Genomic DNA, 27620 nt, shown 5'->3' on the forward strand with positions numbered 1-27620 from the left:
TCCCTTCAGCCCGAACCTCGCTGTGGGTCTGGGTGCACAAGGGCCGCGCAGCACAGCGGTTTCTCCCCTTCCTCACTCCCCGCTCCCCGCGATTACGAACGCGCAGCGCGGCAGCGGCCACCGCAGCGAGGGGCGGTCTTGAGCCGGGGCGGAGCGGAGCGGAGGCGGCCGCGGTGGCTGCTGGGGAGCGCGGGACGGCGGCGGGGAGCGGAGGTGACCGGACGGGGGCTGAGGGAGTATTAAAGGGCGAGGGGAGGGGAGGGGAGGGGAGGGCCCGCTCCCGCCGCGGCGGTGCCATCGCCGCTCCCTGGGGAACGTCCCGTTCACCCCCCGCTCTGCAGCGGGCTCCGGGCGGGGAACCCCCCCCTGCTCCCGCTGCCGCCTCTGCCCAGGAAGTGCCCGTTTCCTCCCGGTGCCTCCGACCGCAGCCGTGGCCTGGCGGGGGCTCGGGAGGCGGCGGGGCTGGGGGAGCACGGGGGGAGCCGTCGGGGAGCAGCGCGGGCGCCGAGCCGCGGTCCTGCGGCCTTGGGGAGCGCATCGCTGTACACGGGCTTGGGACGCACGTGTGCGCCGTGGGAGCGGCGGCCTCGGGGGCGGAGTTGGCTCCATCGGCTCCCCCCCACCACCCGTGGGTCGTGCCCGCCCCTGCTTTGCGTCTGCCCCCGCACCCGGTGTCGGGACGGAGTTAACCTGGGTGTCCCGTGGGAGTCTGGATGCGGCCCTGTGGGGAGCAGCGGCTGGAGTGAAGCTCTCGCAGCGTTGCGGTGCTCCGATGGAGTTTTTAAAGAGAATCGGTACTGGGGCCTCTGGTGTATTTGGGGCATTCTGAAAGCGGGTGTGGGGCTTTTGTGATGTGGAATCAAGGCTTATTTTTGGCCGCTGTTCTTGGTTTATTGATAAATGTGTGATACTGCTCATAACTTGGAGTTGGTTAGCTTCCCGGGTTAAAACAAATCACAGAACCCCAGACTGGTTTGTATTGGAAGGGCCCTTAAGGCTCCTCCAGCTCCAACCCCTGCCACAGGCAGGGACCCCTTCCACTGGAGCAGCTTGCTCCAAGCCCCTGTGTCCAACCTGGCCTTGAGCACTGCCAGGGATGGGGCAGCCACAGCTTCTCGTTTTGCCTTATCAGTTCTGTTACTTGAGCCATTACTGAGGAGTCTCAGCTATGATTTTAAAGCCAGCCATAATATTTCATGCTTGCAGAGATGCCTCGTGCGCTTTCAGTGAGGCGCTGTGATTTTTGCCTTCTGCGCTTCTCACAGGGTTTTGTTTTGCAGGCTTTTAACGTTCCCCCTGGAGGAGGGGAAGTGCCATAGGAATGTCGCGGATTGAGAAAATGAGTATCCTCGGGGTGAGGAGTTTTGGTGTGGAGGATAAGAACAAACAAATTATCAGCTTTTTTAATCCATTAACTATTTTAGTGGGACCAAATGGTGCCGGGAAAACGGTAAGGCTTGGCATATGTATGGGTTTGAACTGTAAATAGGTCTAGAAGGCCTCAAAATGCAAATAGTGATCTTTACAGCAAGATATGAATGAGACTGCAAAAATCTTGCTGTTCACTGCAAAGGCTGTGTTTAGCGTTATTCAGGATTTGCTTTCATGCCTGGGTTTTGTGGACACTGGTTGATATTTTCATAAGGAATTGACACAGATCCTGGTTAAAGCTAATTTTGCAAAGGACCATATTCTAGTGATAAGAGATAGAAAGTTGTTTCATATTTCTCTCTCCTTGCATATTTAACCCGTTTGTAAATATTTGGTTGGTTTTGCCTGCAGTCCATCTTGTTCCCTCTAAATTGCCATTATAACTCTATACTTATTTCTGTTTTCACAGACCATCATTGAATGTCTTAAATACATGTCCACTGGAGATTTTCCTCCTGGCACCAAAGGAAGCTCATTTGTTCACGATCCAAAGGTAAAAGTCGCAGTGATTAGATTGAATGTGTGTATATTCCTAATTAAAACACTTCACTGCACTCAGGTTTGTGATGGAAACAGGGATGCTCTAGTTCTAAGCAGACAGGAGCTGACTGTGTTGCTTCAGGAAAAACAGGGATCTGGGGGACACAGAACATTATCCACAGTTGGAATGGCCATTTGTGTGTGGACACTGACAAGAATTCCCCTTACTCAGGATTTTGTTTCTACTGAAGGTTGCCAATGAAACAGATGTTCGAGCTCAGATTCGACTGCAGTTTCGAGATGTAAATGGAGAGCTCATAGCTGTCCAGCGATCCATGGTTTGCTCCCAGAAAAGCAAGAAACCAGAATTTAAAACCCTTGAATCTGTCATTACTAGAACAAAGTAAGTTGTCAAGGTTTGCTTCTTTACTCTGGCATGAAGATCAGCTTGGGGTTTGTGTATTTTTGTGTGTAAGACAAGGGAAAGCTTAATAATGTATTCATTGAAGTAGCCACCGGTGCTCTTAGATGCAGTTATATCCCTTTATTAGTTAAGAAATTCCTCCATTTGTTAGCCACTACTTTAGGAAATGCCCATTTGCATTTCTTTGAAAATTATATTAATAATGATCATTATTAATGATGATACAGCTTGAAGGTAGCATTGTGTGCAATATGTAGGCATTGCTTCCTTCAGCACCATTTTCAGTTTCAGATCATTGTGGGCCCACATTTAACTCTGTTCTCCACTATTTGACAAGTGTGTTCACTGCATTCAAGATCTTTTTTATTCCCTCTGGTGGTTCTGCGTAGCTATAAAATGTGTAATGATAGCCTTGGATACAGACTCTGACAGTGTTAACTGCATGGGCTGAAAATGGTAATTACATGCTTAAAAATGGTAGCTTGTTAAGGTTTTTAATCAGTACATTGCAATGGGATTACACTGCTTAAAATGCACTTTACTGCTTTTACAAGGACTTGCTAGTAACTGCTTTGGGGGTTTTCTTTACCTGTGCTACGTAGGCATGGGGAGAAGGTCAGTCTGAGCTCCAAGTGTGCTGAAATCGATCGAGAGATGATCAGCTCCCTTGGGGTTTCCAAACCAGTGATCAACAATGTCATTTTCTGCCACCAAGAAGAATCCAACTGGCCACTAAGTGAAGGGAAGGCTCTGAAGCAGAAGTTTGATGAGATCTTCTCAGCAACAAGGTTTTTCTCTTTACTGTAACTAAATAACACCTAAGTAAGGACTTGTCTTCCCTAATAATGTAGCTGCTGACGAGGATGCCTAAGGTGTTGTTTTGTGCACTGTTACTGTATGGCCCATAGGATCTGAGATGTTGTCTGGTTTACAGGTATATTAAAGCACTTGAAACGCTCCGTCAGGTCCGGCAGAAACAAGGCTTGAAAGTCAAGGAGTGTCAGACAGAGCTGAAATACCTGAAACAGAATAAAGAGAAAGCACAGGAAATCCAGGATCATCTGAGCAGCAGAGAGGCTCAGCTGGCTGCTTCTAAGGAGAACGTAAAAGCAATTGAGAGTCAGCTTGATCCTCTCAAGGTACTTTGCATGATAATTACATTAAGACTTCGATACAAAGCAGTTCATAAGTACTAAAGAACACAGAAAAGTGGGAAAGATTGATGAATTTCTTGATTGAGATCTTAGTCTTTTATATTGTGTTATCTTCTCCTTTGCTCTGAGGCAGAATCGAGCATACCTCAACAACCCTGGCAGATGCTGGTCTAGTTTGTAAACAGTCAATGGAGGTTTGAGCATCCTTTGGGAAATTCCTGTAGCAGGGTTGGGGATTTATAGCTTAATTTAAAACCTCTCTTTCTCAGATTTAGCTGGTAACTAGAACCATGATAACCTGTAACTAAAATGAAAATTAAAGTAAAACTTAAACCCCCTACTCTTAAAAATCATGGAATCATAGAATCATAGAATAGTTCGGGTTGGAAAGGACCTTAAGATCATCCGGTTCCAACCCCTCTGCCATGGGCAGGGACACCTCACACTAAACCATGGCACCCAAGGCTCTGTCCAACCTGGCCTTGAACACTGCCAGGGATGGAGCATTCACAACCTCCCTGGGCAACCCATTCCAGTGCCTCAGCACCCTCACAGGAAAGAATTTCCTCCTCATATCCAATCTAAACTTCCCCTGTTTAAGTTTTAACCCATTACCCCTTGTTCTGTCACTGCAGTCCCTAATGAAGAGTCCCTCCCCAGCATCCCTATAGGCCCCCTTCAGATACTGGAAGCTGCTCTGAGGTCTCCATGCAGCCTTCTCTTCTCCAGGCTGAACAGCCCCAACTTTCTCAGCCTGTCTTCATACAGGAGGTGCTCCAGTCCCTGATAATTCTCGTGGCCTCCTCTGGACTTGTTCCAACAGTTCCATGTCCTTTTTATGTTGAGGACACCAGAACTGCACACAATGCTCCAAGTGAGGTCTCACGAGAGCAGAATAAAGGGGCAGGATCACCTCCTCCGACCTGCTGGTCACGTTCCTTTTGATGCAGCCCAGGATATGGTTGCTTTCGGTGCTCAAGCACACACTGAAGCTGGCTCATGTTCGTTTTCTCATCGACCAGCACCCCCAAGTCATTCTCTGCAGGGCTGCTCTGAATCTCTTCTCTGCCCAGCCTGTAGCTGTGCCTGGTATTGCTCTGACCCAGGGGTAAAATACTTCATAAGGTGAAAGTTTCTCATGTATACTGCTGTGTGAAGCAATAGACTGGGGGGTTCCTCAGCTGTGAGATGTTTTACTTGCAGCATTCTTCCCTTTGCAGAGTTCTCTGGCAAAAGTTGAACAGAATCTCACCAAGGTCATGAGGATAGACAACGACATCAAGGCCCTGGAGAGCAGGAGGCGGCAGATGGAGAAGGATAATCAGGATTTGCAACAGAAGATGGAGAAGGTTGCCTCTTAAATTCCATGCTGTCATCCCTTCTGCTGTACAATCAGTCTGTCTTTTGCTACCCAGTGAACTACGTAGAATCATACAATGGTTTGGGTTGGAAAGGAGCTTAAGATGATCTAGTTCCAACCCCCCCGCCATGGGCAAGGATGCCTCCTCACTAAGTATATGTTCTGTTATGCATTAGATGTTGGTGAAGAGTATTTCCATAGCCCATGTAACTCACTTGATATTATCAGATACTGCAAATACGGCTCCGTAAAGCTGTATTAGTGTCTGTGTCATTTGGGTTAAATGGCTTTTTGTAATTTTTTCCTTCTCCATCATCTGGCTCGTCAGGAAATACTAACAAGTTTTCATAAAAGTGGTTATTATTGGTAACAATGCCCTATGGTGGGTAACAGTATATTTCTCACAATAGGTTGATGACAGCCAGATTGACCATTATGGGATGTCTCCTGACATGAATATTGCTCATTTCCCTGGAGATTTTTTCTTTCTTTCTCTTAAAATAAGAAACAACGGTCAGTCTTTTGTTGAGATTGTGCCAGGGCATTTAGAACCACTTGGGTAAATGGGAAGAAATCCTTTGGTGGTAAGAATTTCGATGAATTTATCAGGCTAAGAAAAACAGATCTTCTTTTCCCAGTTTTGCCTGTAGCACATTCGGGTTTTCCTAGTGTGTGTCTTCATATGGAACTTCTGGATGGGAGGTGTTTATTTCTTATGTCTTATTGTGTTATGGCAAAAACAGTAAGTTTTCTAAAACATCAATAATGGGCTTATAAATGTAATTAATACAGAATCAAGGCAGCTTTTTATGTTTGTTGTACAGGTGTTTCAAGGAACAGATGAACAGCTAAGGGATAGGTACCAGAGCCACCAGAAAACAGTGAAGGAGAAGGAGAAGAGATTATTAGACTGTAAGCGGGAATTAGATCGAGCCACTAAAGAGTGCCAGAGGTTTAACAGTGAGAAATCAGAGCTCCTTATTGAACGAGGTATTTTAGACTTCATCTCTACCCTTTTTGTGGTGTTTAAAACATACCCAGTTTCAAAAACTTCCAGAAAATGAGTCACAACCAACTGTAAATCCTCAATATATCTCTTCTGCCTTGGTATTTGAGCGTTTGTGTCATGTTGTCTTGCGAAGGTCGTCTTCAGCTGGAAGCAGATCGTCACCAAGAGCACATCTCCATGAGGGATTCACTAATTCAGTCCTTGGCAGCACAGCTGGAATTAGATGGTTTTGAGCAGACACCTTTTAATGAATGGCACATTACCAGTTTTCACAGGTTGTTGAAGGAGAGGCAGAAAAGAGATACAGAAGCTGCGCAGCATTTGATGGTGAGAGTTTTGTTGGTTCAGTAGTGGAGTTAGTATTGGTTAGCAGTGTGATACTGCTCCGTAGGTGTCTTCATGGTGCTGGGAGGAAGAATGTTGGGAGGGAAAGGAAGCTGGTTTTCCTTCTAGAATTCTTTATTATGGGTTGCCTGAATCTTTCCTTGGAGACGAGTTTTGGAACTCAGTGTGGTCATCAAGTGACCTGATGGCAGCTCTTTGGATAGGTTTTTCTTAGCAGCCCTCTCAGGCGGGTGAATCACTGAGAAGCTGAAAAGCCTGAGGATGAATTACAGTGGGCAGCTGGTTTAAAAACAAGCAACTGTTTGTTGAAGTTGTCTTCAGAATGGAGCTGCTCTCACGGAACACTCCAGTGCGATGCATCTGCTTCTTCCTATCGAGACATTTCAGCAGAAAATCCCTGACAAGTTCTAGTTATCTGCGTTATTTCAATGGCTTGTATTACGGTGGTGACTGTTCACAAGCTTGTGTGAACAAGTGTGTTTAAATGCTGTTTCCCTGTGAAAAAATGAGTATATTGTTGCTGACTTCTTTCAGAGAGAATTTACACTAAAAGAAGCAATGAAACAGAAGGAGATAGATGAAAAAAGAGACCAGAAAACTGGATTAGAAAAAACCATTGACCTGAAATCAGACATTAAAGTTGAGAAACAAGCTGAGCTGAAGAACGTGATAAATGAATTGCAGCAGTTGGAGGGGTTTTCAAACAGAATTCTGGAGCTGGAGCTGGAGGTTGCCAGGACAGTAAGTTCGTCTTTCTAAAGCATTTACAGGAGTTTGAAGTAAAACCTTTTGGCTTTATCATTAAAACAAACAAAAACCTCTTGATGTTTACTCCATCTGCTGTCTTCTTGCCCTTTTAATCCCCTTTCTTATGCTTTGTCTGTTTAGATGGTGTGCTGTCAGGGACAGGGACTGTTCACTACTTTTTCTGTACTGCATGCATAGTGACAGAGTGATGCTGCTTGGTATAAGTAGGATAATAGCCACAGCTGGGGAATATCATAAGATCAATCAGTCTTAGATTATTGGGCCAGAAAAATATGCCAATATCACAGCCTTTGTCCTTTTTCATCTATTCTTTATAAATCTTGTGTCATTCCTGTAACAGCAAATGACACTGCTGCCAGGCAGCTTGAGAGCTCTCTTCTGTTACCTTTAGTTAGGACTTCATTGACTGCGTAAGTCTTCTGGGCTTTTGTTTAGGAAAAGGAGCTGGAGAAGACTGAGAGGAGCACCAATGTGGAGAAATTGGAACTGGAAGTAAGGACTCTGCAGAATGAGAAAATAAACCTGGACAAAGCTCTTAGGAAGCTGGATCAAGAGATGGAACAATTGAATCTACATACCACAACTATTACCCAAATGGAGATGCTGAAGAAAGACAAAGTAATTTTTCTATCATGATCTCATGAGACAAGGACATAAAATGAATGCAGGGCCTCAAGATTTGTGTGGTTTTCAGGTGTTTATCAACAATCATACGTAAAGCTTCTGTCTGACTGCAGAGAAGCCGTTAACTGCATGAACACATTGAGTGACATGAGCTTGAAGATATGAAAAAACTAACTCAGAATGCTTCATTTCCCCAGGCAGACAAAGAAGAGCAGATCAGAAAAGTAAAAGCAAGACATTCTGAGGAACTGACATCACTGCTGGGATACTTCCCAAATAAAAACCAGCTTGAAGACTGGCTTCATAGTAAAAATAGGAAGATTAATCAGACAAGGGATAATCTTGGCAGCCTCAAGTACGTATTAGTTTGATTATGACCTGTAAGTATTTATATGAATTTAAATGTTGGGAAGTTTAATATGCTTAATATACGTGTTACTTTATGATTGCTTATTTAGCTATGTGCAGAAATCAGAGAAGCATCCTGCAGATTTTGTGCAATGTAGGGCTGCCACAGTTTGTGCTAGTTAATAAATTACAGGATGTGTAGCATGTCAGAGGCAGCACTAAAAGCAGATAGTGGAGACTGCTGATCTGACCTTCTTGTAAGTCACAGTACTTGGTGACCGTATGACAACTTCATATGTGATTGTGTTGTCCTGATTTCATTTGATTACATAGAGGAGTTTGTTAGAAGGAATAGGTGAGATCACCACAGTGGGTAATGATGCACGTTACACCTCCACAAAACAAACCCCCAAGATTTTAAGTACAAGAATATTGCATGATTCAGAAGTGTGGAACATACGTAGAAGGGTGCTAGCATTCTTTGCTTAAGAGGTTCAGTAGTATCTCATAAGCAGTAATTGTTGTAGTGGGCAAAAAAGTTAATATTGCATTACTCTGTGAAGTTTTGTATAGCTTTGTTGCTAGAAATGAGCTTCTCATCAGTAAGCAGCAATAAACCAAAAGGGAATTAAAATGAAGCACTTTATGCTTTACTTTAGTCAATAAAACATTGATGCTATGGATTCCCTGAAATGTCACTAAAGAAGAACTGGTGAACAGCTCTGTAGTATCAATTTCAGATCATCTTCCCAAGTCTTTGTTTTGGCTTAAGCAGTTTGGAATCTGTGGGGTTTTGTAGCAAAAGCATCTGTGCATTGATTGATGTTTCAGCAAGCGACTGGCGTCGGTAGAGTATCAGAAAACTCACATCAACGGTGAGCTGCGAAACAAAGAAGAGCAGTTGTCCCTTCATGAAGAGAAACTCTCTGGTGTGTGTGGAAGCCAGGACTTCGACAGTGATTTGAAAAAGCTTCAGGATGAAATTGAGAAGAGCTCAAAACAGCGAGGTACCTCCGTATATAGCTACTTCCTTTCCTGAAGCTTGTTTTAAGCCACGGATACTGAGATGATCTGTTGCTCTTGCAGGGCAGATGGTAGGCACAGAAACTGACTGGAGAAAAGAGTTTTACTGCATCTTACTGTTTTTTCCTAAATCACTTCTGCTGTTGATTGCAGAGGGATGAGCATGGTTTAATAAAACACTCATAGAAGAATTCAGGTTGACAGGGACTTGAGGTGATTCAGGACAGCCTGCTGAAAGCAGGGGCAGCACTGAATTCCAACCAGGCCGCTTAGAGCCATTTCAGTTCCCTACCCATGTGATTTATGGGTTGTAATGTTGCCTTATGGTAAGTACAGACTGGATCTGATTATTCCTTGTTTAGTCAACATAAAGTCTTTTCTTCTTAACCCAGCCGTGCTTGCGGGAGCCACAGCCGTTTATTCCCAGTTCATCACGCAGCTGACAGAGGACAACCAGGCGTGTTGTCCCGTTTGCCAGAGAGGGTTTGAAACAGAGGCCGAGCTGCAAGATGTCATCAGTGATCTGCAGTCTAAGCTGCGTCTTGCTCCAGACAAACTGAAGTCAACAGAGTCCGAGCTTAAAAGGAAAGAGAAGAAACGTGATGAAATGATGAGTCTGAAACCACTGAGGTAAAGTCCTTAGCGCCCCGGATTGGTGCAGGCTGGTTGCTTTCAAATCCTTGGGTTTTATTATTAGAAGGAATGCAGACATCGAGGAGGGTTGATTGTAGTGCTTGTTAATTCATCAGGAGCTCTCAGTTGTTAAGTGTCTTCGTAGCATTTGTTCTCCACGCGTTTGGACTTTAATGATAAACTGTTTTATATGCCTGGTATTTCGGGTCGTTTGGGGCTTCTCATGAGAGTTAGAGAGAAAAAGTAGTTCTGTGCTCATTTTCTACTGATTAGTTACACTATAGAGGCACAGTTCCCCTCCTTGTTACTTATCCTTGTAATTTGAAATGGACAGACTGGTTTTGTCATTACTGAAATGTGTTTTATACCACATCACCTTCAATATGTGTCTTAACAAAGCTGAAATGAGAGTTTGTAGAGCCAGAATGGGAGCTGAACCTCTATTAAACACCCTCGAATAATATCCTGATTCATATCTCTTCTAACAGTAGTTTTATATGAACTGTCCTGGTTTAGAAAGGCATCTCTAGATTTTATAGTGGATTTCCCTAACGCCATTAAAACATAAATGCCATTTTTGTTTCCTTGAGGTTCACTCAGCTGCATCTCCATTATTTGGGAATGAATGTCTGCCTCTGATACAGACAGTCCATAGATTGGAGGGAATTCTGTTATTGTAGTTACTTTTTATGTTGGGTTTGGATGTTTGGGTGGTTTTGTGGGGGGTGTTTTGGACACGCAGGGTAACACAAAGTGTAGGTAACGTTAACAAGTGCAGGAAAGGTGCCTGCGGTATTCCCCAGTTTCCAGGCTGAATCAGTCTGTCTTTTTAAAGCTATGAAAATACTGACAGGCTCCAAAGCATCAACAAATAACACTTGGCCTAAAGAGGTTTGGTCGGAGTCCTGGTTTTCTCTTCTCTTAGCATACAAACAGCATTCAGAGTAAGGGCAGAGTCTGCAGTTTTCCTGCCCGGAGATGAGGATGCTTGAGCCTCAAGAAATCCTTTCCTTCACAAGAGGGCACCCTTGCACAGGGGATTTCATCCCTCCCTTGAGCCCTTGCTGAAGTTAAATCCGAAAGAGATTTTGTTCGCTTGTTTCACCTCACTTATCCAACGCGAAGGATGTGGTACCTTAGCTGGGTGTATAACATCAGCTTCATCAAATACGGGCAAGGTTAAGGGAATTATATTGGCTAAATTTAGTCTTCCGCTATTAGATCCTATCACAGACTTTGTGATCTTGAATGTCTTAAACTTACGCTGCTGTTTTGGCAAAGGAAATTTGATGGATTTCTGTTTTATTCAAGGCAAACTGTGGTTGAACTCCAAACGAGGGACATACCGGACCTGAGGAACAAGATACAGAATGCAAACAGGGATTTGACAGGCCTGAAGGGTGAGATAGAAGAGCAGGAATTACTCTTGCAGACAGATTTGTCTGAGGAGGAGGGTGCCAAGGCACGTTTACAGGATATAACCCTAATGGAAAGGTACCAGGTATGTTTGGTAATTTCTTTTACTATATCAAATGGTATTCACTAATGTAGTTGTTCAGTAATATGACAAAACCTGGAGGTCTTAAGACTTTTGAAGCAAAGTAAAAATACTTTCAGAGACAGCATAGGAGAGGTGAGCTTGGTGCTGGTAAAGCTTCAAGCTTTATGCAATGATTTTTTTCTTCTGAGGACCACAGAGTCCCTTGAGTTCAGATTCCATTCTGTGCTATAGTAACTGGGAAGAAAGGCATAATCCAGAACTGGAGCATGACTGGAAGTACACCAAAGTGTATTTCAGTCCTTGCAGTCGTTATAGTTCAGTGTATTCTTAGCTTTTACTCCATGTACTTTCTGAAATCTTGTCATGTCTTCCTCATTGTGTGCCATATGGTGAAGGGGAATGGATAATCCTACACTGTTATTATTCTGACAGTCTACATGCCTGTATTACCAACACAATATCTTGGCTTGACCAAGAACCACGAGAGAGCCTGGAGCCAGGCAAAGGACTGAGAGCACTTCACAAGTGGCAGCAGCTCCTGAGGCTCCAATGGTTCTCTTGCCCATGTAACTGTTCTGAGGTGGACATGGGGTGTCTAAAGCCCGTCCATCCACACTGGCTGTTTTCCTTTCACAAATAGGGATTCCAGATTCCAGCAGCCTGTGGCTGACAGAACCTTCCTGATACTGATGTGACATTGCTCCAGCAGCAGGGATAAATGTGAACGCATTGAGTCACGTCTGCCTCGCGCCCCAATGATGTTGTTTTGTGCCAGAGATGAAAAATACATTGTTAAACACTACTACAATAGTAATAGTGCTTTTCCTCATACTTTCAGACTGATATTAGGGATGTTGAACGTAAAATTGCTCAGCAGGAGGCTAAGCTGCTAGGGGTCGATTTAAGTAGGACTGTTCTACAAGTAAGCCAAGAAAAACAAGAGAAAAAGCACTTGTGGGATACAGGTAGGTCCTACAAGACTGGTATTTTATTTTTGCATTGACAAGAACGTTCCAAGCTTCCTGCCATTAACGTTTTAGTTTAATGATTGCTTTGGCTTAATTTAGACTCGACTTTTGATGCGGAAGATAATGTTTGTAATAACAGATTGTTTCCCTCGGTGTTTGTTTTCATCGGCAGTTACTGGTAAAATTGAGTTAAACCAGAAACTGAAGCAAGACCAACAAAATCAGATCCAGCAGCTGAAGAGCACCGTTAATGAGCTTAAAGCAGAGAAGCTTCAGATTTCCAGCAACATGCAGCGTCGTCACCAGCTGGAGGAGCAAGCAGCGGAACTAAGCACTGAGGTTCAGACCTTGGGCAGAGAGATCAAGGTAGGAAATACTCATCATTTAACCCTTAGCGTTGTTGTTCTGGGAGAAAACTTGGAATCCTGCTATATTTAACGTTGTAATCCTGGAAAATAGGGTGTATTTTTAAGGTGCTGCTGTTGCGTATCTTTGGGAACGTCCAGAATATATTAATACATATTTTCACATTTATTACATAACACACACAAAATTCAGTAACCACATGACTTTTTTATCCTTTGGAAAAATTATGGATCTTTAATGGAATAAGAAAATAAAAAGGATTTTCTCCACCTCCTTTGCAGGAAGCAAAAGAACAGTTATTTCCCTTGGATACAACTTTAGAAAAGCTGCAGCAGGAGAAGGAGGATCTAGTGAATAAAAGGACTACAAGTAATAAAGAAACACAGGATAAGGTTTGTTTGCTCTTGGCTTAGCTGGAAGATAAGGTTATATGTTGGTTTTCAGGCATGGATGGAAGCTATGGTAATGAGTTTGCTTTTAGGAAACAGTGACTTTAGTGGGTGCTTTAGATTGGTGGAGCTTTTGGGGAAGAAAAGGAGCATAACTAGGTCAGGAGATGAACTCAGTTGTCATTAACCTTTGCCTGTCTTGACAAAGGGACATTTGCCCATATTTAGTGACCAGTGATACTAAGAACCCCTTCCTAATAGACCTAAGGGGAATAGGAAAGATGAATCTTAACATGTCCTTGCTAAGAGGCAAACACATTTTCCCTGGGTGAAGTGGCTCTTGTATAAGCTCAAATGAGTGATTTACCATTTGTTTTGGAAGACATTCACATGGTGATAAGGAGCATCTGGGTTTCAGAAGCTGAAGGCTTTATAAGCAAATTAAAGGGAATATGATGAGGAATTGTATTTTGACAGCAGTGTTATCGAGTATCTAATATTTGATACAGGGGGTATCAGTTCTTGAACAAAAGACTGCATTTCATTTGAAATCTTTTCCCTGCAGATGAATGGCATAAATGAGAAAGCTAAAGATATCAACAAGTACGTGAAAGAAATCGAAAACTATATTCAAAAAGGAAGAGATGACTATAAAAAGGTAACCTAAACCCCAGTCAATGAGGGGTTGACATCAGAAATGCTTCTGTGTTTAAACTGTCTGCTATTTTATTTCTTTAGCAAAAGGAGTCTGAACTTAATGAAGTGAATTCTCAGTTAGCTGACTGGGAGAAACAGAAGGAAAGGATAAGTAAAGAGATGGAAACGATTCGACAGGATATTGACACTCAAAAGGTAGATGTTTTGGTTTAGAGTAAATGTATTTTTGCATAGTTTAAACTGATTTCTGGGTTTGGTTTAAGTCTGCCTAGGTCTGTGGTGGTGGCAAGTTTGGCTTCTCTTGATTTACTTGATCAGGTGTTAGTCAGAATAGCTGCTCTGTGTGCATTAGGCTGGAAAACAGCTTGAGATTTGCCTATACAAAAGCAGATGCATTTTAAAAGCCTTTATGTGGAGGATACCTGCCCTCTGAAGTAAGGTACCAAACTGCAGGTACCACAAGCTGCTACTTCCTCCAGGTTTTGTTATGTACCTTAAATTCCTGTGTACGTATTTCAAATGCTGTTCACATTCCTTATAGGAAAGATGCCTTTCCCCGTTCTACCCCACCTCTTACTGTCTAACTTAACAGCACTGACATGGGGGACTAAATTACTGCCCCGTTTGAGACACTGAATAATAGTCACACACAGGATCACTCTGTGACAGTAAATCTGTTCACCTGTGACAATAAATACTGTTACTTCAGATTGAAATATGAAATATACTGCTAGTTTCCATTATACCCTATTTCCAGCACAAGATGAGTTCTCACTCTGATAATTTTTGTTGTCACCGGTTACTCTATGCTTGCAGCATGCTTTAGAGTTGTGCAGAACTCATATTGTGTAATTGAGAATCAATATACTGAAGCATTATACAAGTTCTTGCTTTCTGTGGAGACAGATACAGGAAAGGTGGCTGCAGGATAATCTTACTTTGAGGAAACGGAATGAAGAGCTCAAAGATGTTGAAGACAATATAAAGCAACTTGTGAGGGAGATGGGAGAAATGAAAGTCCCGGAAATGAAAAAGTAAGTGTCTTCCAAAGATCAGTGCATGTTCTGCACAATAATTCACTGGGTGTCTGAAGGTGAAATTCACTGGGTTTTTAGTGGGTTTCCTGGTCCACTTCTCTCCCCATTCATGTAGACCAATTCCTGCTTCAAATTCACGTTTGTGTAATATCCCCATGAGGACAACATAAATGAGTCAGTGAATTACATAGTGCTTCTGGCTAGCAATACACACACATGCACATGTGTCCATACCTGTTCCAGTCTAAGTCATCTTTTTAATGAATTCCATTGCGAAATCCCCGTGTAACTCATGTCTCTGGATCAGAATATTTACTTGTGATTTGCAGTCTGCTTATGTAGGTCTCATCAGAAAAGCTTGTATTTACTTCAATAGTTTAATACTAATTGCTTTGATAATAAACACTTTTGAAAAGGAATTAGGCCTATGCTGGTGCTTACATGTGAACCATTTATTTAGCTTTTTAGGGGTTACTCAATTAATTCATCTTATTTTGCTCAGCATCCTAATTTACTTCCACCTCTGAAATGAATAATTACTTGTATGTTTCTACATGCAGCACTTTGGCATCGAGCTTTGTAACTTGCTTCTCCCACTCACAATAGTTATTTGAATATGTTCTTCCTGAAGCTAAAAATGCTTTTATTTCAATAATGTCTTCATTTCAGTGACGTTAGTACTATAATTTTAACTGTAACTGACTTTATAGATACAATAAAATGAGCCACCTGCATCAACTCCAAACTAGAGCCCTGACTGATAAATTGTGAAACACTCAATACGAAAGACTTACATGTCAGTTATGGTTTCACAGTGAACAGAAACATCTAGAGGAGAAAATTGAATCTCTGAAAAGAAACCATCATGTTGCCCTTGGTCGGCAGCGTGGATTTGAGGAGGAGATTGTCCGGTTTAAAAAGGAGCTTCGAGAGCCACAATTCAAAGATGCAGAGGAAAAATACAGGGACATGATGATTGTCATGAGAACAACAGAGCTAGTGAACAAAGACCTGGACCTTTATTACAAGGCTCTTGATAAGTAAGTATTGTCATCTGGGGGTGATTTTTCAATGTTTTAATCTTTATTATTAATGATAACCTTGATCCAGAAGCAGCTTCAGTTTCAGACTTCCAGGGGTAACTTAGGAAATCAGTACAAGTCTTGGAGATATTTAATGATTTCTCTTTATAAAATCTGGCATTTAAATATTAACATAGCATAACATGGTACAACTTTTAAAGCAAATTAATGAAAATATGCTACAAACTGCACAAGGTTGGTAGGATGTAGGAAATCTGTAAGTTAATGTATCTAATGCACATACAGTGAATGCATTGATAATAATTGGACTTTAATAGAGTCATAGATAAGTCTAGTGATCATTATGAATTTATTCTCAGCTCTCTGTAGGACCTATTTTGAGTTATGGCTGCACGTGTTAGGACTCATATTTGAGTGGTGCTTATAGAGCATCCAGACAACAAACACATTCAGCTTCAGTTTTCATATGAGGACACATTGAAGAGGCAGTGGAGCCGAAGGCTGTTCCTCTGTCCCTATTTCTCTGTAGCTTTTTGAAGGCATTTCTAGGATGCTTTTGTGTGTCTGTCAGAATTGCTGGTGGTTTTCCTTTCTGCCTGTGCTCTTGGTGGGTTTTGGTTGTGAGGGAAGTAAAGTATTACAGCATTTGTGATGGCTAATGGGAAAATGTGTTCTTAAAAGTCTGTCTCACATTATCTCTACTCTGCTCTTGTGAGACTTCACCTGCAGTATTATGTGCAGTTCTGGTGTCCTCAATATAAAAAGGACATGGATCTGTTGGAACAAGTCCAGAGGAGCCCACGAGGATGATCAGGGGACTGGAGCACCTCCTGTATGAAGATAGGCTGAGAAAGTTGGGGCTGTTCAGCCTGGAGAAGAGAAGGCTGCGTGGAGACCTCATAGCAGCCTTCCAGAATCTGAAGGGGGCCTATAGGGATGCTGGGGAGGGACTCTTCATTAGGGACTGTAGCGACAGCACAAGGGGTAATGGGTTAAAACTTAAACAGGGGAAGTTTAGATTGGATATAAGGGGGAAATTCTTTCCTGTTAGGGAGGTGAGGCACTGGAATGCGCTGCCCAGGGAGGTTGTGAATGCTTCATCCCTGGCGGTGTTCAAGGCCAGGTTGGACAGAGCCTTGGGTGAGATGGTTTAGTGTGAGGTGTCCCTGCCCATGGCAGGGGGGGTTGGAACTTGATGATCTTAAGGTCCTTTCCAACCCTAACTATTCCATGATTCTGTCTCAAAATGCTCCACAGTACGATTTAAGGCAAGGTGTAATCTGGGTTTAAATCCTTCATTATTAACACGTCTTTCTTGCATAGTCTCTCATACATATTTTACCATCTTCTGGTCGTATCTTGACACAAATAAGATACACCAGGTAGTTTTTGTGTTCCCCGTGATCTTCTGAGGTAAACAATTGTGTTTGCTTGAAAGAATATTACTATATAAGGTGGCTTTCCACTGTTTCCACTGTGGGTGGTTTTGTGTTTATATTAGAGAAGGCAAGATGAAAAGCAGAAGGTTTGCATTTGATGGAAAGTGTAGTCAACTTTGTGATTGTTTCTGCTTCCTCTGGAAGCTGGTTTTCTAGTCTTGGGCTGAGTGGCCAAAACCAGCATCTCATCAGTTGTAAACATATACAAGGTAAAAGATACGGCTCCCTAAAACCCCCTGAACATTCAGTTACAATGGAATTGCAGTGAGGTGCTGCAGCTTGGTGGGTGACGGGGAAGGATCTTGGAGTTAGTGGATACGTTTTAGGAAATACAAAACTGGTTCTCAGTGACAGAAAGATGAAGTAAATATTAGGAACAAAAAAGAGAGAAAAAAGAAAGAAGCATTTGGGCACTGTATGAATTCCCAGCACACCCTTGTCTTGAATAGAGTATGGAATTTTGGTCTCCTGTATTGAAAAGGGTCGGGAAAAGAAGCATGGAAGAGCAGTAGTGTGGTTGAGCATACAGCGTGATGGTTAAGGAGAAAAATTAAATGGATGAGAACTTTCCAAGTTGAAAAGATGGTCTAGAGGAATCCTGTTTTGAGCAGTTTTAATGATTAGATAAAATTAAACATAGAATTAAAATGTAAGGTAAGCCATAATGTATTTTGTGAAGACCCAGATTGTTCAGAGCTTGCATAATTCTTCCCTTTCAGCTTAAATGGAAATGCACTCCAAGAACTTCCCTTTTAGAATTCAGAATCTTTCTGTATGGTATCACATCATCTATTGTTCCTATTTAAGGCAAAACAGGAAACCAGTCTGGTAATTTCAAGAAGAATAGATAAGCATCACTTATTGGTAATCGTCTCAAAGATCGGTGAGACGAAATGTTAGCTCTAATGGCCAGAGATTGAAAGCTGTCTCTGTAGCTGGGAAAACTGACTTTTCGGGTGTTCTGTGCTATCACTTGATCATCTTTATTGACTTAATATTTAGAGGTTTATGATAAATATTGATGAGGAATGCGTTCTTGGGTTTGACAAAGTAAGCAGTTGAAAACACGGTCTTCTTTCTTTGGACTTAACAAATCCTATTAAAGTTGATTCTTCAGTATTCCCCAGAAGAGGTGGAAATATTTCCTGGAAGAGGGGAAGTAGGAAAGGCCTATGTAAAAGTCCATTTCAGAAGTATATTTTGTTTTCACTATATTGTTCCATTTAAGTATACTTTTGGCTTTAGAAAGCTAAGTTAGGAATGTGGCATCCTGTCCTTTATTGAATGCTTCCATAAGGAGTTTGTCTGTTACTGAACTAAAGTCATGTTGATACATTAAGCTGGGGAATTAAATTGGAAATAGTGACATCCTATGTTCCTCTTGCTGCTGAAGAAAAAGGCAGCTCTAGTCAGAATGTCTCTTTGGGCAATTATAAGTTATAGTCTCAAGAAGAATTCTCCATTCTCCTTTCTATGGAGACCCAGTTACTTGCATTGCTGGGAGACTGCACCAAGGAGTAACAGTACTGCTGTTTTGGAAACCTTAACATCAGATTCATGTCCCTGGTGTCAGTCTTTAACCTACCTCACATAAAGTATTTCTTGGAAAGCCAGGTAAAGCTGCTCTCTGTTGAGTGACTGCAAATCTTTTTGTCTTCATGACTCTGCTGCTTCTTGAGACTGAGCTGTTTGTGAGAGCAGGGTTATTTATGCAGTCGTGTGTTAGCCTTTAGATACTTCTGCATTGAGATTGAACTCGTATTTACTGTATTTTTAGTACAAGTATTTAGGGATTGGAAAGGGAGCTGCTGCCTTCCTTAAAGCACCTTCAGTCCCTGGCAGTCCATGGTCATACCTTAACAGTTTGCATTTGTTGTTGGTGTTTTAGAGCAATAATGACATTTCATAGCATGAAGATGGAAGAAATCAACAAAATAATCCGTGAACTTTGGCGAAACACCTACAGAGGACAAGGTATGTGCGATTCTGACTGTTAGCTTTGCCCATAGGTGTCCCTTTGATACTGAGCACTGCAGGGGGAAGGGACTTTTCAAAACATGGAAAATCCAGGATTTAAACCCAGTTGGTTTCATTCTAAAGGCTTCATCTGTTGTTCACCACTGTAATCTTTTTATTAAACTTATGCAAGTTACAGGATAAGTAGGGTTGATTTTCCCTTTCCTGTGTTTTCTAAAGGTAAAGTTTCATTGAAGCAGAGGAACTGCACAAGTTCATTCTTTCAGTTTAGGAAAAACTCCTTTCAGAGACACAGCTATTGGTGGAGTTCTGAATCAAACTTCTGTGGTTGCTGCATGTTGGACCTCTCACCTCCTGGTAACCTGGGGTACTTTTAGTAATGTGAAAACTGTCTCCTTCCCGTTTTCAGATATTGAGTACATAGAAATTCGTTCTGATGGAGATGAGAATGTCTCAGCCTCTGATAAAAGAAGAAATTACAATTACAGAGTGGTAATGGTAAAGGGAGGTACAGCGCTGGATATGCGAGGAAGATGTAGTGCTGGGCAGAAGGTAACAGCATTTGCTTTTTAATACAAAGTAAAAACTTGCAGGTGAATGCAGGAGAGGGATGTGTTCTGAGTGACCCTGGAGAGCAAGTGGCCCCAGATGTAACTTACAGTTCTGTACAGCTTCCCTTCACCGTGTCTGGATTTTACTCACTATGCAATATATGAGCCTGAACCTCTGAACCCTGTTTTGGGGTTGTTTCAGTTGAGGACCGGTCTAAGTCCTGCAGGAGTGAACAGTTCAACTTCCCTCTCCTCAAGTTCAAATCCTCCCAGTCTGTCTCTTGCTAGTTACCACTAAGGTTCCCATAGCTTTAGGTCTGTTGACTTGCTCCTTTATTTTTGATGTCCTGAGGGCTGCCCTTGGTCTTCTTTTCATAACTGCTTCTACCTCTAAGGGTGGTAAAACCTCTTCTTCTGCAAGTTATGCTGCTGTCTCCTACTGCTCAACATAACCCTTCAGTTCATGTCACCGAATACCACACCATGCTCACTGTTGGGTCATGTTAAGCTCCTTGGCAATCAGCACTCCCAAGTCTTCTTCCTTAGTGTGCTCTCCATCCATTCTTTGCCCAGTCTGTTTCTTGGGAGCCACGCCTTTTCCATGACCAGATGGTAGAGGCAGTAGTAGAAAATGAAATCAAGGAATGAAACAAAGTTATACACAGTACCTTTAAGTGCATACAGCAGTAGAGTCATGAAAGGATGTTTCACCAGAAGGTGAATAATGTATTGTTGCTTGAATGTGAAAAATGCTGTCAAATTAAATCCCACATGAGTGTAGGTGCTTACTTGGGTTTGAAAATTCCATACGAATTCTAGGGGAAATCCAAACCTTCTAAAACAGCACTATAGGCAAAAAATGTGTCCTCTCCTAAAGCACTCTAGGATGTTACGTTAGAGTCCTATGTAAATGAGAGTGAAACTTGTTCACAGTTTCTTAGCTTACATTCTGAGAATTCTTTGATCATGAAGTGTGATGCCAGCAGTTGTGATCATTGGAAAGTATTTTTGAGAGCACAGTTTCCATCGAGGGTTCTGTAGTTTTCAGTAGTTAGGAGATCTCGTAGCAGTGTGATTAGGTACGATAACACACAGCTAATGTGTAAGGTGGCAAGTCCTCCTGTGTTCAGGTTTAGGACGTCGTCAGGTCAGTAAGTCAAACCTAGTGACACCTGTACAAATTTCCACTGTCCCTGATGTGTTATGGTGGGGCTTGAATGGAGCAAGGCAGTGATGTGGCATCGTTACCTCAGGTTGGAATCCTTACTTCCAGTATCTCTCCAACTTTTGAGTATTTGACTGCTCTCAACATCACTTTGCAGAACAGCTCTTTCAATTCAAACCTGACTTTTTAACGTAGTTTTGCAGTCACTAATTATTGCCATTTTTATGAGCTATCAGCACATTGTTACGTGAACTTTACTCATGGTTTGTAGTGGCATTAAGAAGAGCATGTTGCATGTAGATCTGCTGCAAATACCTTGAAGAGTGAGATTTTGGTGGTGATGTTTTTTCCCCTTAGGTGCTTGCTTCTCTCATTATCCGTCTTGCTCTGGCAGAAACATTCTGCGTCAACTGCGGCATATTGGCACTTGATGAGCCTACTACCAACCTTGATCGAGAAAACATCGAGTCTCTTGCCCATGCCCTCACGCAGTAAGTGATGAGAACATTAAAGATGGGTATTTCTTAAATGTTAATAGCACTTGGCAGAAGTTAATTACAGTTTAAGCTGGTGTTATCTCCGTTAGCATCTGCAAGTATACATGCAAAGCAGTGGGGTTAGATTCTGTCTCCTTTGTTAGGAAAGGAAAGAGGGTTTCTTAAAGAATTTAAGGATTTTTATGTGGGTAAAAAAGTTGCTCAATGGTCTGCGTCATTCATTAGCAATAGTTAAACATTTCGATCAACAGTTAGATGTTTTTATCAATAAATACTTTCATTCTGTTTTTACAAGTCCTCTAAGACTAGGACTAGTAATTAATCACTGGTACCTAGTTAATTACTAAGTAATTAATCACTAGTAATGGGATTTAAATAAATACTAACCATTATCTCTTTGTAGGATCATAAAAAACCGCTCCCAACAGCGTAACTTTCAGCTTCTGGTGATCACTCATGATGAGGATTTTGTGGAGCTTCTGGTCCGTTCTGAATACGTGGAAGCTTTCTACAGGATAAGGAAGAGCGTGGACCAGTGCTCTGAGATTGTAAAATGCAGCGCCAGCTCGCTGGGCGTGTACGTTCAATAGGAATTTAATTACATGTTACAGCCTGGCTTGGCTGCCTGACTCTGTAAGGGGGTCATGTGAAGGCACCTGAAAATACAGTTCCTTAGTATTGTATGTTATTGGGGGTTTGTAACAATTTTAGCTAAAACCTGAAGCTATTGCATAATAATAACTTCTAAGCTTTTGCATAATAAATCTGTGTCTGGGTTTTAAGGATCACAACAATCTGGACCCATTAAGCACCATGGACAGAGGCAGCCCCAGCACCTGCCTATGCTGAGCCCCTCACTTTAATGATACCATCACCAACACCTAAAGGGTCTGGGCATCTGCACCAGAAGAGACAGGACCCAACAACAGCAGAGCTCTGACTCTGCATCTCAATAGCTGATGCTTTTCAGTGCCTCTGTGGCCAGAGAGTTAGGTGGACCTGGGGAGAGGTGCCTTAAAGGGTAATGACGCAAACTGAGCACTTGAACTAAGGATGATTTCCACCTGAATTTTCTTAAACTGCAAGTCACTAGAACCAGGGTGGCCCCGTCACTGGGAAATCACTCAGGTAAGCAAATGAATGGGACTTCCTAGCAATTACGCTCTTTCACCAGTCCCCTGATAAAGCAATTAACACCAGACCAGGAGGAGGGGGAGGAGAAGGCAGAGGAAAATGCTACACCATGCATTACAGATGCAGTTTTAGCTAAGAATCTTCACTGACTCTAGCACTACTTCCTGAAGGGGAATTTTCTTACAGATACAATCAACAGGAAAAAAAAAATGACTTTGAATTTTCAATTTTTCCTGTCCTACCAGTTTGTTTTAGCATGACACATACATCCCAGCTCATGAGCATCGCATCAGCTTCAGAAGCAACTCCTCAACCTTTGTGAATTCCGTGCCTTTCCCCCCCCAGCCCTAGGTTAAAGCCATGGCTGGCACTCCTTCCATAAAGTAGTTTGAGCCACAGGAAGCTGGGCTGCGGATGGGCAGAGTCAGCCACCCCCAGCGCCACGTCAAGGGGATCCCTGCTCCACCACCACGCTTCCTGCCTGAGCGCACAGCGAGGCTGCTGCAGCAGCTGCCTGTGCTCCCGGCTCGGTCTCCTCCAGCCTTGTCCTGCAGGTAAAGGACCGAAGGTGAGGGGGCAGCAGGAGCAGGCTATCATGGAGAAGGGGTTGTTGCCCTTACATGATGCTGCTACACAAAGTTCAACACTGGAGTGCAGAACCAAGCAGAGGTGCTTTAAGGCAAACGAGGCACAGATTTATTGCGGTAGCTCACTGTGCAGGTGGCAGAGTGGTGAAGAAAGTGGCTCTGCACTTGCCCTTGTGGTTTGGCTGGATTTCCAGCAGAGAAACCCCGGCACAGGGGTGGCTCTGTTCTCCACATAAAAGCATCATAGAATGACAGATTGGTTTGTGTTGGAAGGGACCTTAAAGATCACTCAGTTCCAAGCACCTGCCACAAGCAGGGACACCTTCCACTGGAGCAGCTTGCTCCAAGCCCCATCCAACCTGTCCTTGAACACTGCCAGGGATGGGCAGCCACAACTCTGTACAACGCAGACACACACCTTCACGAGGAGGCCACAGCCCCAGGCAGACACAGCTCGGATGTACCACAATCTAAGAGCCAAAAGTACCAACTAAAAATACCTTTCCATGCCATCACAGAAGCATCACTGAGTACAATTGCAGCAGGCCCAGGAGTCCAACCTGGCACAGTGATTTCAGAGCCAGGGAGGCACCCAGCACCCATCTACATGGACAAGTGTTGACAGGGAAGGGTTGGTTGGGTATAAATCCTTTCCAAAGGATGCGGGGCTGATACTCTGCCAGTATTCTCGGAGCCAGGGATCTGCAGCATGCACCAATGCACCACTCAATTGAGTGACTTCCCTCACAGCCTCCACAGCATTGATTTCTTCACTAACATCACATTTTCGGTTCATCTGCACTCAGCAAGTTGGCAGCTGCTTTCACTAGAACAAAAAGGAGCTTCAGGACACCCCTGTCTGAGCAGTCTCCTTGCTAAGTGGAATTGATGCTATTTAAATTTAAGGTATATTTACAGTTAGCGGAAAACCAACACTTTGATTTGCTGATGTTTCTTTCAGTATTACTTGTGCAGCACAGCACTGCTGCCTGCTTACCTCCTGCTGCAAAGGCAAACACAGCCCAAAGCACTTCAGGGAAGATGAATTTGTGCCTTCTTTTCCCAACCAAAACTGCTTTCTGACCTGCTTGAAGTAAACAGAGTGACTTACAGAACATGTAACTTGCTACTCCATGGAGCAACCTGTCTGCAGCTTCCAGTGGTGAGGTCCAGTTCTGCTCCTGCAGGCCACCTTTTAGGCAAGCACAGCTCTTGCATGCCCTCAAAGTTACAACGAACGATGCCAATGCAGTTATCTGCAAATAACCCCCACAAACCAAACCAGTAAACAGAGACAATGCTTCCAAAAGCTTCATCATTTCGCTTTGATAGCATTTAAATGTCACATTAAATATCATTTCTAATCTATTTCACTATGACAGTTTGTTTACTCCCCTACCCCAGAGACACTGCCAGGAGCCAGCACTGACTGTCTGCTTACTGCAAGCTTACACCTTCGGGAAATGGGATGCAATTTCCAGTTCTCCTCCATCACCTTCCTCCTACTTCTTGTAATCTGGTTTCTGCAGAACACAACCCCATGGCTGTCGCTGCAGCGCTGGCTCCATGTCCTGGGGCTCAAACGCATCTGCAAAGTCAGCCACTGATTCAAGAGATACCACATTGCTGTAGGCACTACACAGTGACCCACATTTGGGGTTTTTTTCATGTTAGAAAATGCTGTATTTAGCTTCACCATCTTCTGAACGTTGTGTTGTGACTTCTCCATGAGGATTTCATACCAGGCAAAGCTGGAAGAGTACTGGAAAGAAGGAAACAGGAGGGTTGTCCAAAATTAGGCCTTCTAAAATGATGGGAGAGACCTGGAGGTGTGTGTATCACTGGACCGTGTGAGTTCTGACACTGTCTCTTAATGTCATGATCCCATTCTCTCCTCCACAAAACCTATGGCTCGGTGCAGCTGGGACTGCCATAGGGGAGAACTTGACCTCCCATTGCAGGACGAAGCATGCTGAGTGCAGTAGGGAACCATGGGAGAAGGAAAGCCATCCGTGAGCTGGGAATCGCCCAGGAGAAGTGGGGTACATGGTGCCAGGGGTGGACAAATGCAGCTGGGTGGGAAACCCACTCCTCCTGCCTGCCTCCACAGTGGTGCTGCGGCACCCTGTGTACATGGGAAGGCACAAACTCAGCCCATCTGGAAGCAGAGACCATGGCTCCCCTTTCCTACAGAGCCAGGAAAGAGAAGGGGATGCTGCTACAGGGAGCTGCAAGTCTGAGTTATGGCAATCGCCTATCCCACACCATGGGGGTGGAACTGGGTGAGCTTTCCCAACCCAAACCATTCTCTGATCATAGCCATTGGCCATACCTGTTCCCACTGATTCCATCCATGCCCACTGGTACCATCCTGTGGTGGCCACGGCTCCAGCCTGTCCCATTGCTCTTCCCTTTGTGTGTGGCGCTTGAGGGCAACCAGCCTTGGCTCACTGCTGGGAAAGGAGGAACCAAAGAGGAAAAAGCCATGGTTTTTGGTGCAGAAACGTGCAGTTCCGTTCTCCCTGGGGCTGTGCAACACGTTGACGTCACTGAGAATTAGAAACAGCAATTACAATACAGCTAAAACCCAAATTCCTATGTTTTCTAAAGGAATTTAAGAGTCCACAGCTAGTGACAAGGCTCTGACGGGTACAGGGTGAGGTCTGCAGCTCGGTTTGCCCGAGCCAGGGCAGCCATGCAGGGTGTTGGTGTGAGCAGAGCCATGGGGTGCCCCAAGCGGTGTCACCTCTGCTTGCAGCAGTGCTTGGAAAAGGCGTTTAGGAATCTGGGGGAGAAATGAGCTACTTTAGAAAGTCCCCTTTTTCCCTGTGGAATTCCTACTAATAACACACTTCAGCCATGGTGATAATTGTCTGCTCAAGGATGAGGTGGTTATTGCTGGTTTTCTGATGTCCCCTGTCATGGTTCAACATGTGGGACAGCATGGGATGACATGGAACAGCGTGGGACAGGATGGGATGACACAGGACAGCATGGGACAGCGTGGGACTGAATGGGACTGCATGGGATGGCAAGGGTACAGCATGGGACTGAATGGGACTGCATGGGATGGTAAGGGGACAGCGTGGGACTGGATGGGACTGCATGGGATGGCAAGGGGACAGTGTGGGACTGCATGGGATGGCAAGGGGACAGCGTGGGACTGCATGGGATGGCACGGGGACAGCGTGGGACTGCATGGGACTGCATGGGATGGCAAGGGGACAGCATGGGACTGCATGGGATGGCAAGGGGACAGCGTGGGACTGCATGGGATGGCAAGGGGACAGTGTGGGACTGCATGGGATGGCAAGGGGACAGCGTGGGACTGCATGGGATGGCAAGGGGACAGCATGGGACTGGATGGGACTGCATGGGATGGCAAGGGGACAGCGTGGGACTGCATGGGATGGCAAGGGGACAGCGTGGGACTGCATGGGATGGCAAGGGGACAGCGTGGGACACCATGGCCCATGGGCACAGCCCTGCGTGGGGCTGGAAGGCGCCGCGCCAAGCCGGGTGCTGCAGGAGCCGTCCCCACAGGCTGGGATAGGTGCTACAGAGCTGAGCAAGTCCCAGCTAAACCCGCACACCCACACGGCAGAAAACCCCCTCAGCCGCTTCTTCCTTTACATGCAAGAGGTTTTTTTTCTTGTCTCTGCAGATGTTCAGGATCTTGATAAAAGTTTTGAGGTTTTTCTTTTCTCTCGGGTCTGACTTTGGCGGCCGGAGCTCGCCGGCGCTGCTGCTCCTATGGCCGAGCAGGGCACAGCCCTCCAGCAGCAGCCTGCTCCTGCCCCACGGTGCTGCCAGCACCCGGGATGCCCTTTCCCACCCGAGCTGTGGCACAGGGCACTGTGGTCCTGTAGTGCCCCTGAGGAGAAGGAGCGACAAGGGAGGAGAGGTCTCCAGAGCAGGAGGTGGTTGGGGTGCCCCAGAAAGCAGCACCAGGGTGCTCCCCCCAACATCCCCGATGGTGGAATCCCCAGGGCAGGGCACATTCAAGTGCTTTGGTGTCACTCCATCCCCTGGGTTTCTAACCTGAGTGTGATCCCTGAGCTACAGCCACCAGACACGGACCCACCTCCATGACAAAGCTGGTCTGGCTCCCGGCGCTCGGCTCCAAACTCAACCATGGGGTCATGTCATCCCCTACAAGTCACTGCCATGCACGGCAGGAGCCCAGCAGGCATCCAGCCACACACATCCCAAGGCCGGTCCTCCTGCCTAACTGCTTGTCTTTTCCACTGTGGAGACAAGGAAAGCTTTGCAGGCATTCATCTGCTCATGGCTTGGCTTTGCCCATGCAATGTGCACGGTTGAGTCGTGCACATTCACGGCTTTCCACATGCAGCACGTTACAAGCACTCAATAGTAAATAGATCCTCAAACATCAAAGAGCAATTCTCAGCTTCTCATCCCGGTATCTCTCCATCTATCAATTAGGTGATTAAGATCTGCATGGTCGCTGACACAGATAGCGCCGGTGAAGGGAGAGAAGCCTTTGCCATCATTACATAATGCCCTTCTTTGGGGCAAGGGCACTTCCCACCGTCTCGCCCCATCAGCACAGGAAGACACCTATATTTGGCAGCCCATGGAGATGCTGGTCCTTCTCCGCTCTATAAAACCCATGCTGTGCCCAGCAGCGAGGCAGAGGGGCCCCGGCCAGCCCAGCACACAGCAGCAGGATGCTCCCCTGCCTGAAGG

The 27620-nt window shown here is 44.4% G+C and overlaps 1 protein-coding gene across 2 annotated transcripts; it reads left to right on the forward strand.

Moving 5' to 3' along the window:
* The first annotated feature begins 1264 nt into the window (after nt 1-1264).
* Nucleotides 1265-27524, forward strand: RAD50 (RAD50 double strand break repair protein). Of its 2 annotated transcripts, XM_061347625.1 has the most exons (26): nt 1265-1450; nt 1841-1924; nt 2163-2314; nt 2938-3123; nt 3270-3474; nt 4710-4838; nt 5674-5839; nt 5992-6185; nt 6738-6944; nt 7407-7589; nt 7793-7950; nt 8775-8950; nt 9359-9596; nt 10911-11100; nt 11939-12065; nt 12241-12434; nt 12716-12826; nt 13389-13481; nt 13562-13675; nt 14387-14514; nt 15333-15557; nt 18888-18973; nt 19386-19528; nt 21050-21183; nt 21593-21766; nt 27357-27524. In XM_061347625.1, the coding sequence occupies exons 1-26, from the start codon at nt 1322-1324 to the stop codon at nt 27358-27360; spliced, it is 3930 nt and encodes a 1309-aa protein (XP_061203609.1). In that variant the 5' UTR covers nt 1265-1321; the 3' UTR covers nt 27361-27524. The 2 variants fall into 2 exon arrangements, with proteins under 2 accessions (XP_061203609.1, XP_061203600.1); XM_061347616.1 differs by lacking the exon at nt 27357-27524 and having other exon boundaries at nt 21593-21806.
* The last annotated feature ends 96 nt before the right edge of the window (nt 27525-27620 follow it).

The sequence above is a fragment of the Neopsephotus bourkii genome, unplaced genomic scaffold (assembly GCF_033783945.1).
Source record: "Neopsephotus bourkii isolate Nb327-2 ecotype Australia unplaced genomic scaffold, CSIRO-AGI_Nbou_v1 NB_52, whole genome shotgun sequence".
NCBI classification, from domain to species: Eukaryota; Metazoa; Chordata; class Aves; order Psittaciformes; family Psittacidae; genus Neopsephotus; species Neopsephotus bourkii.

What these genes read in the sequence shown, in the direction of transcription:
- RAD50 (XM_061347616.1), top strand. Translation starts at nt 1,322, where the DNA reads ATGTCGCGGATTGAGAAAATGAGTATCCTCGGGGTGAGGAGTTTTGGT. An exon ending in TGCAACAGAAGATGGAGAAG is followed by an intron (nt 4,839 to 5,673) that starts GTTGCCTCTTAA and finishes TTTGTTGTACAG; the next exon opens with GTGTTTCAAGGAACAGATGA. An exon ending in GAAGAGATGACTATAAAAAG is followed by an intron (nt 13,482 to 13,561) that starts GTAACCTAAACC and finishes TTATTTCTTTAG; the next exon opens with CAAAAGGAGTCTGAACTTAA.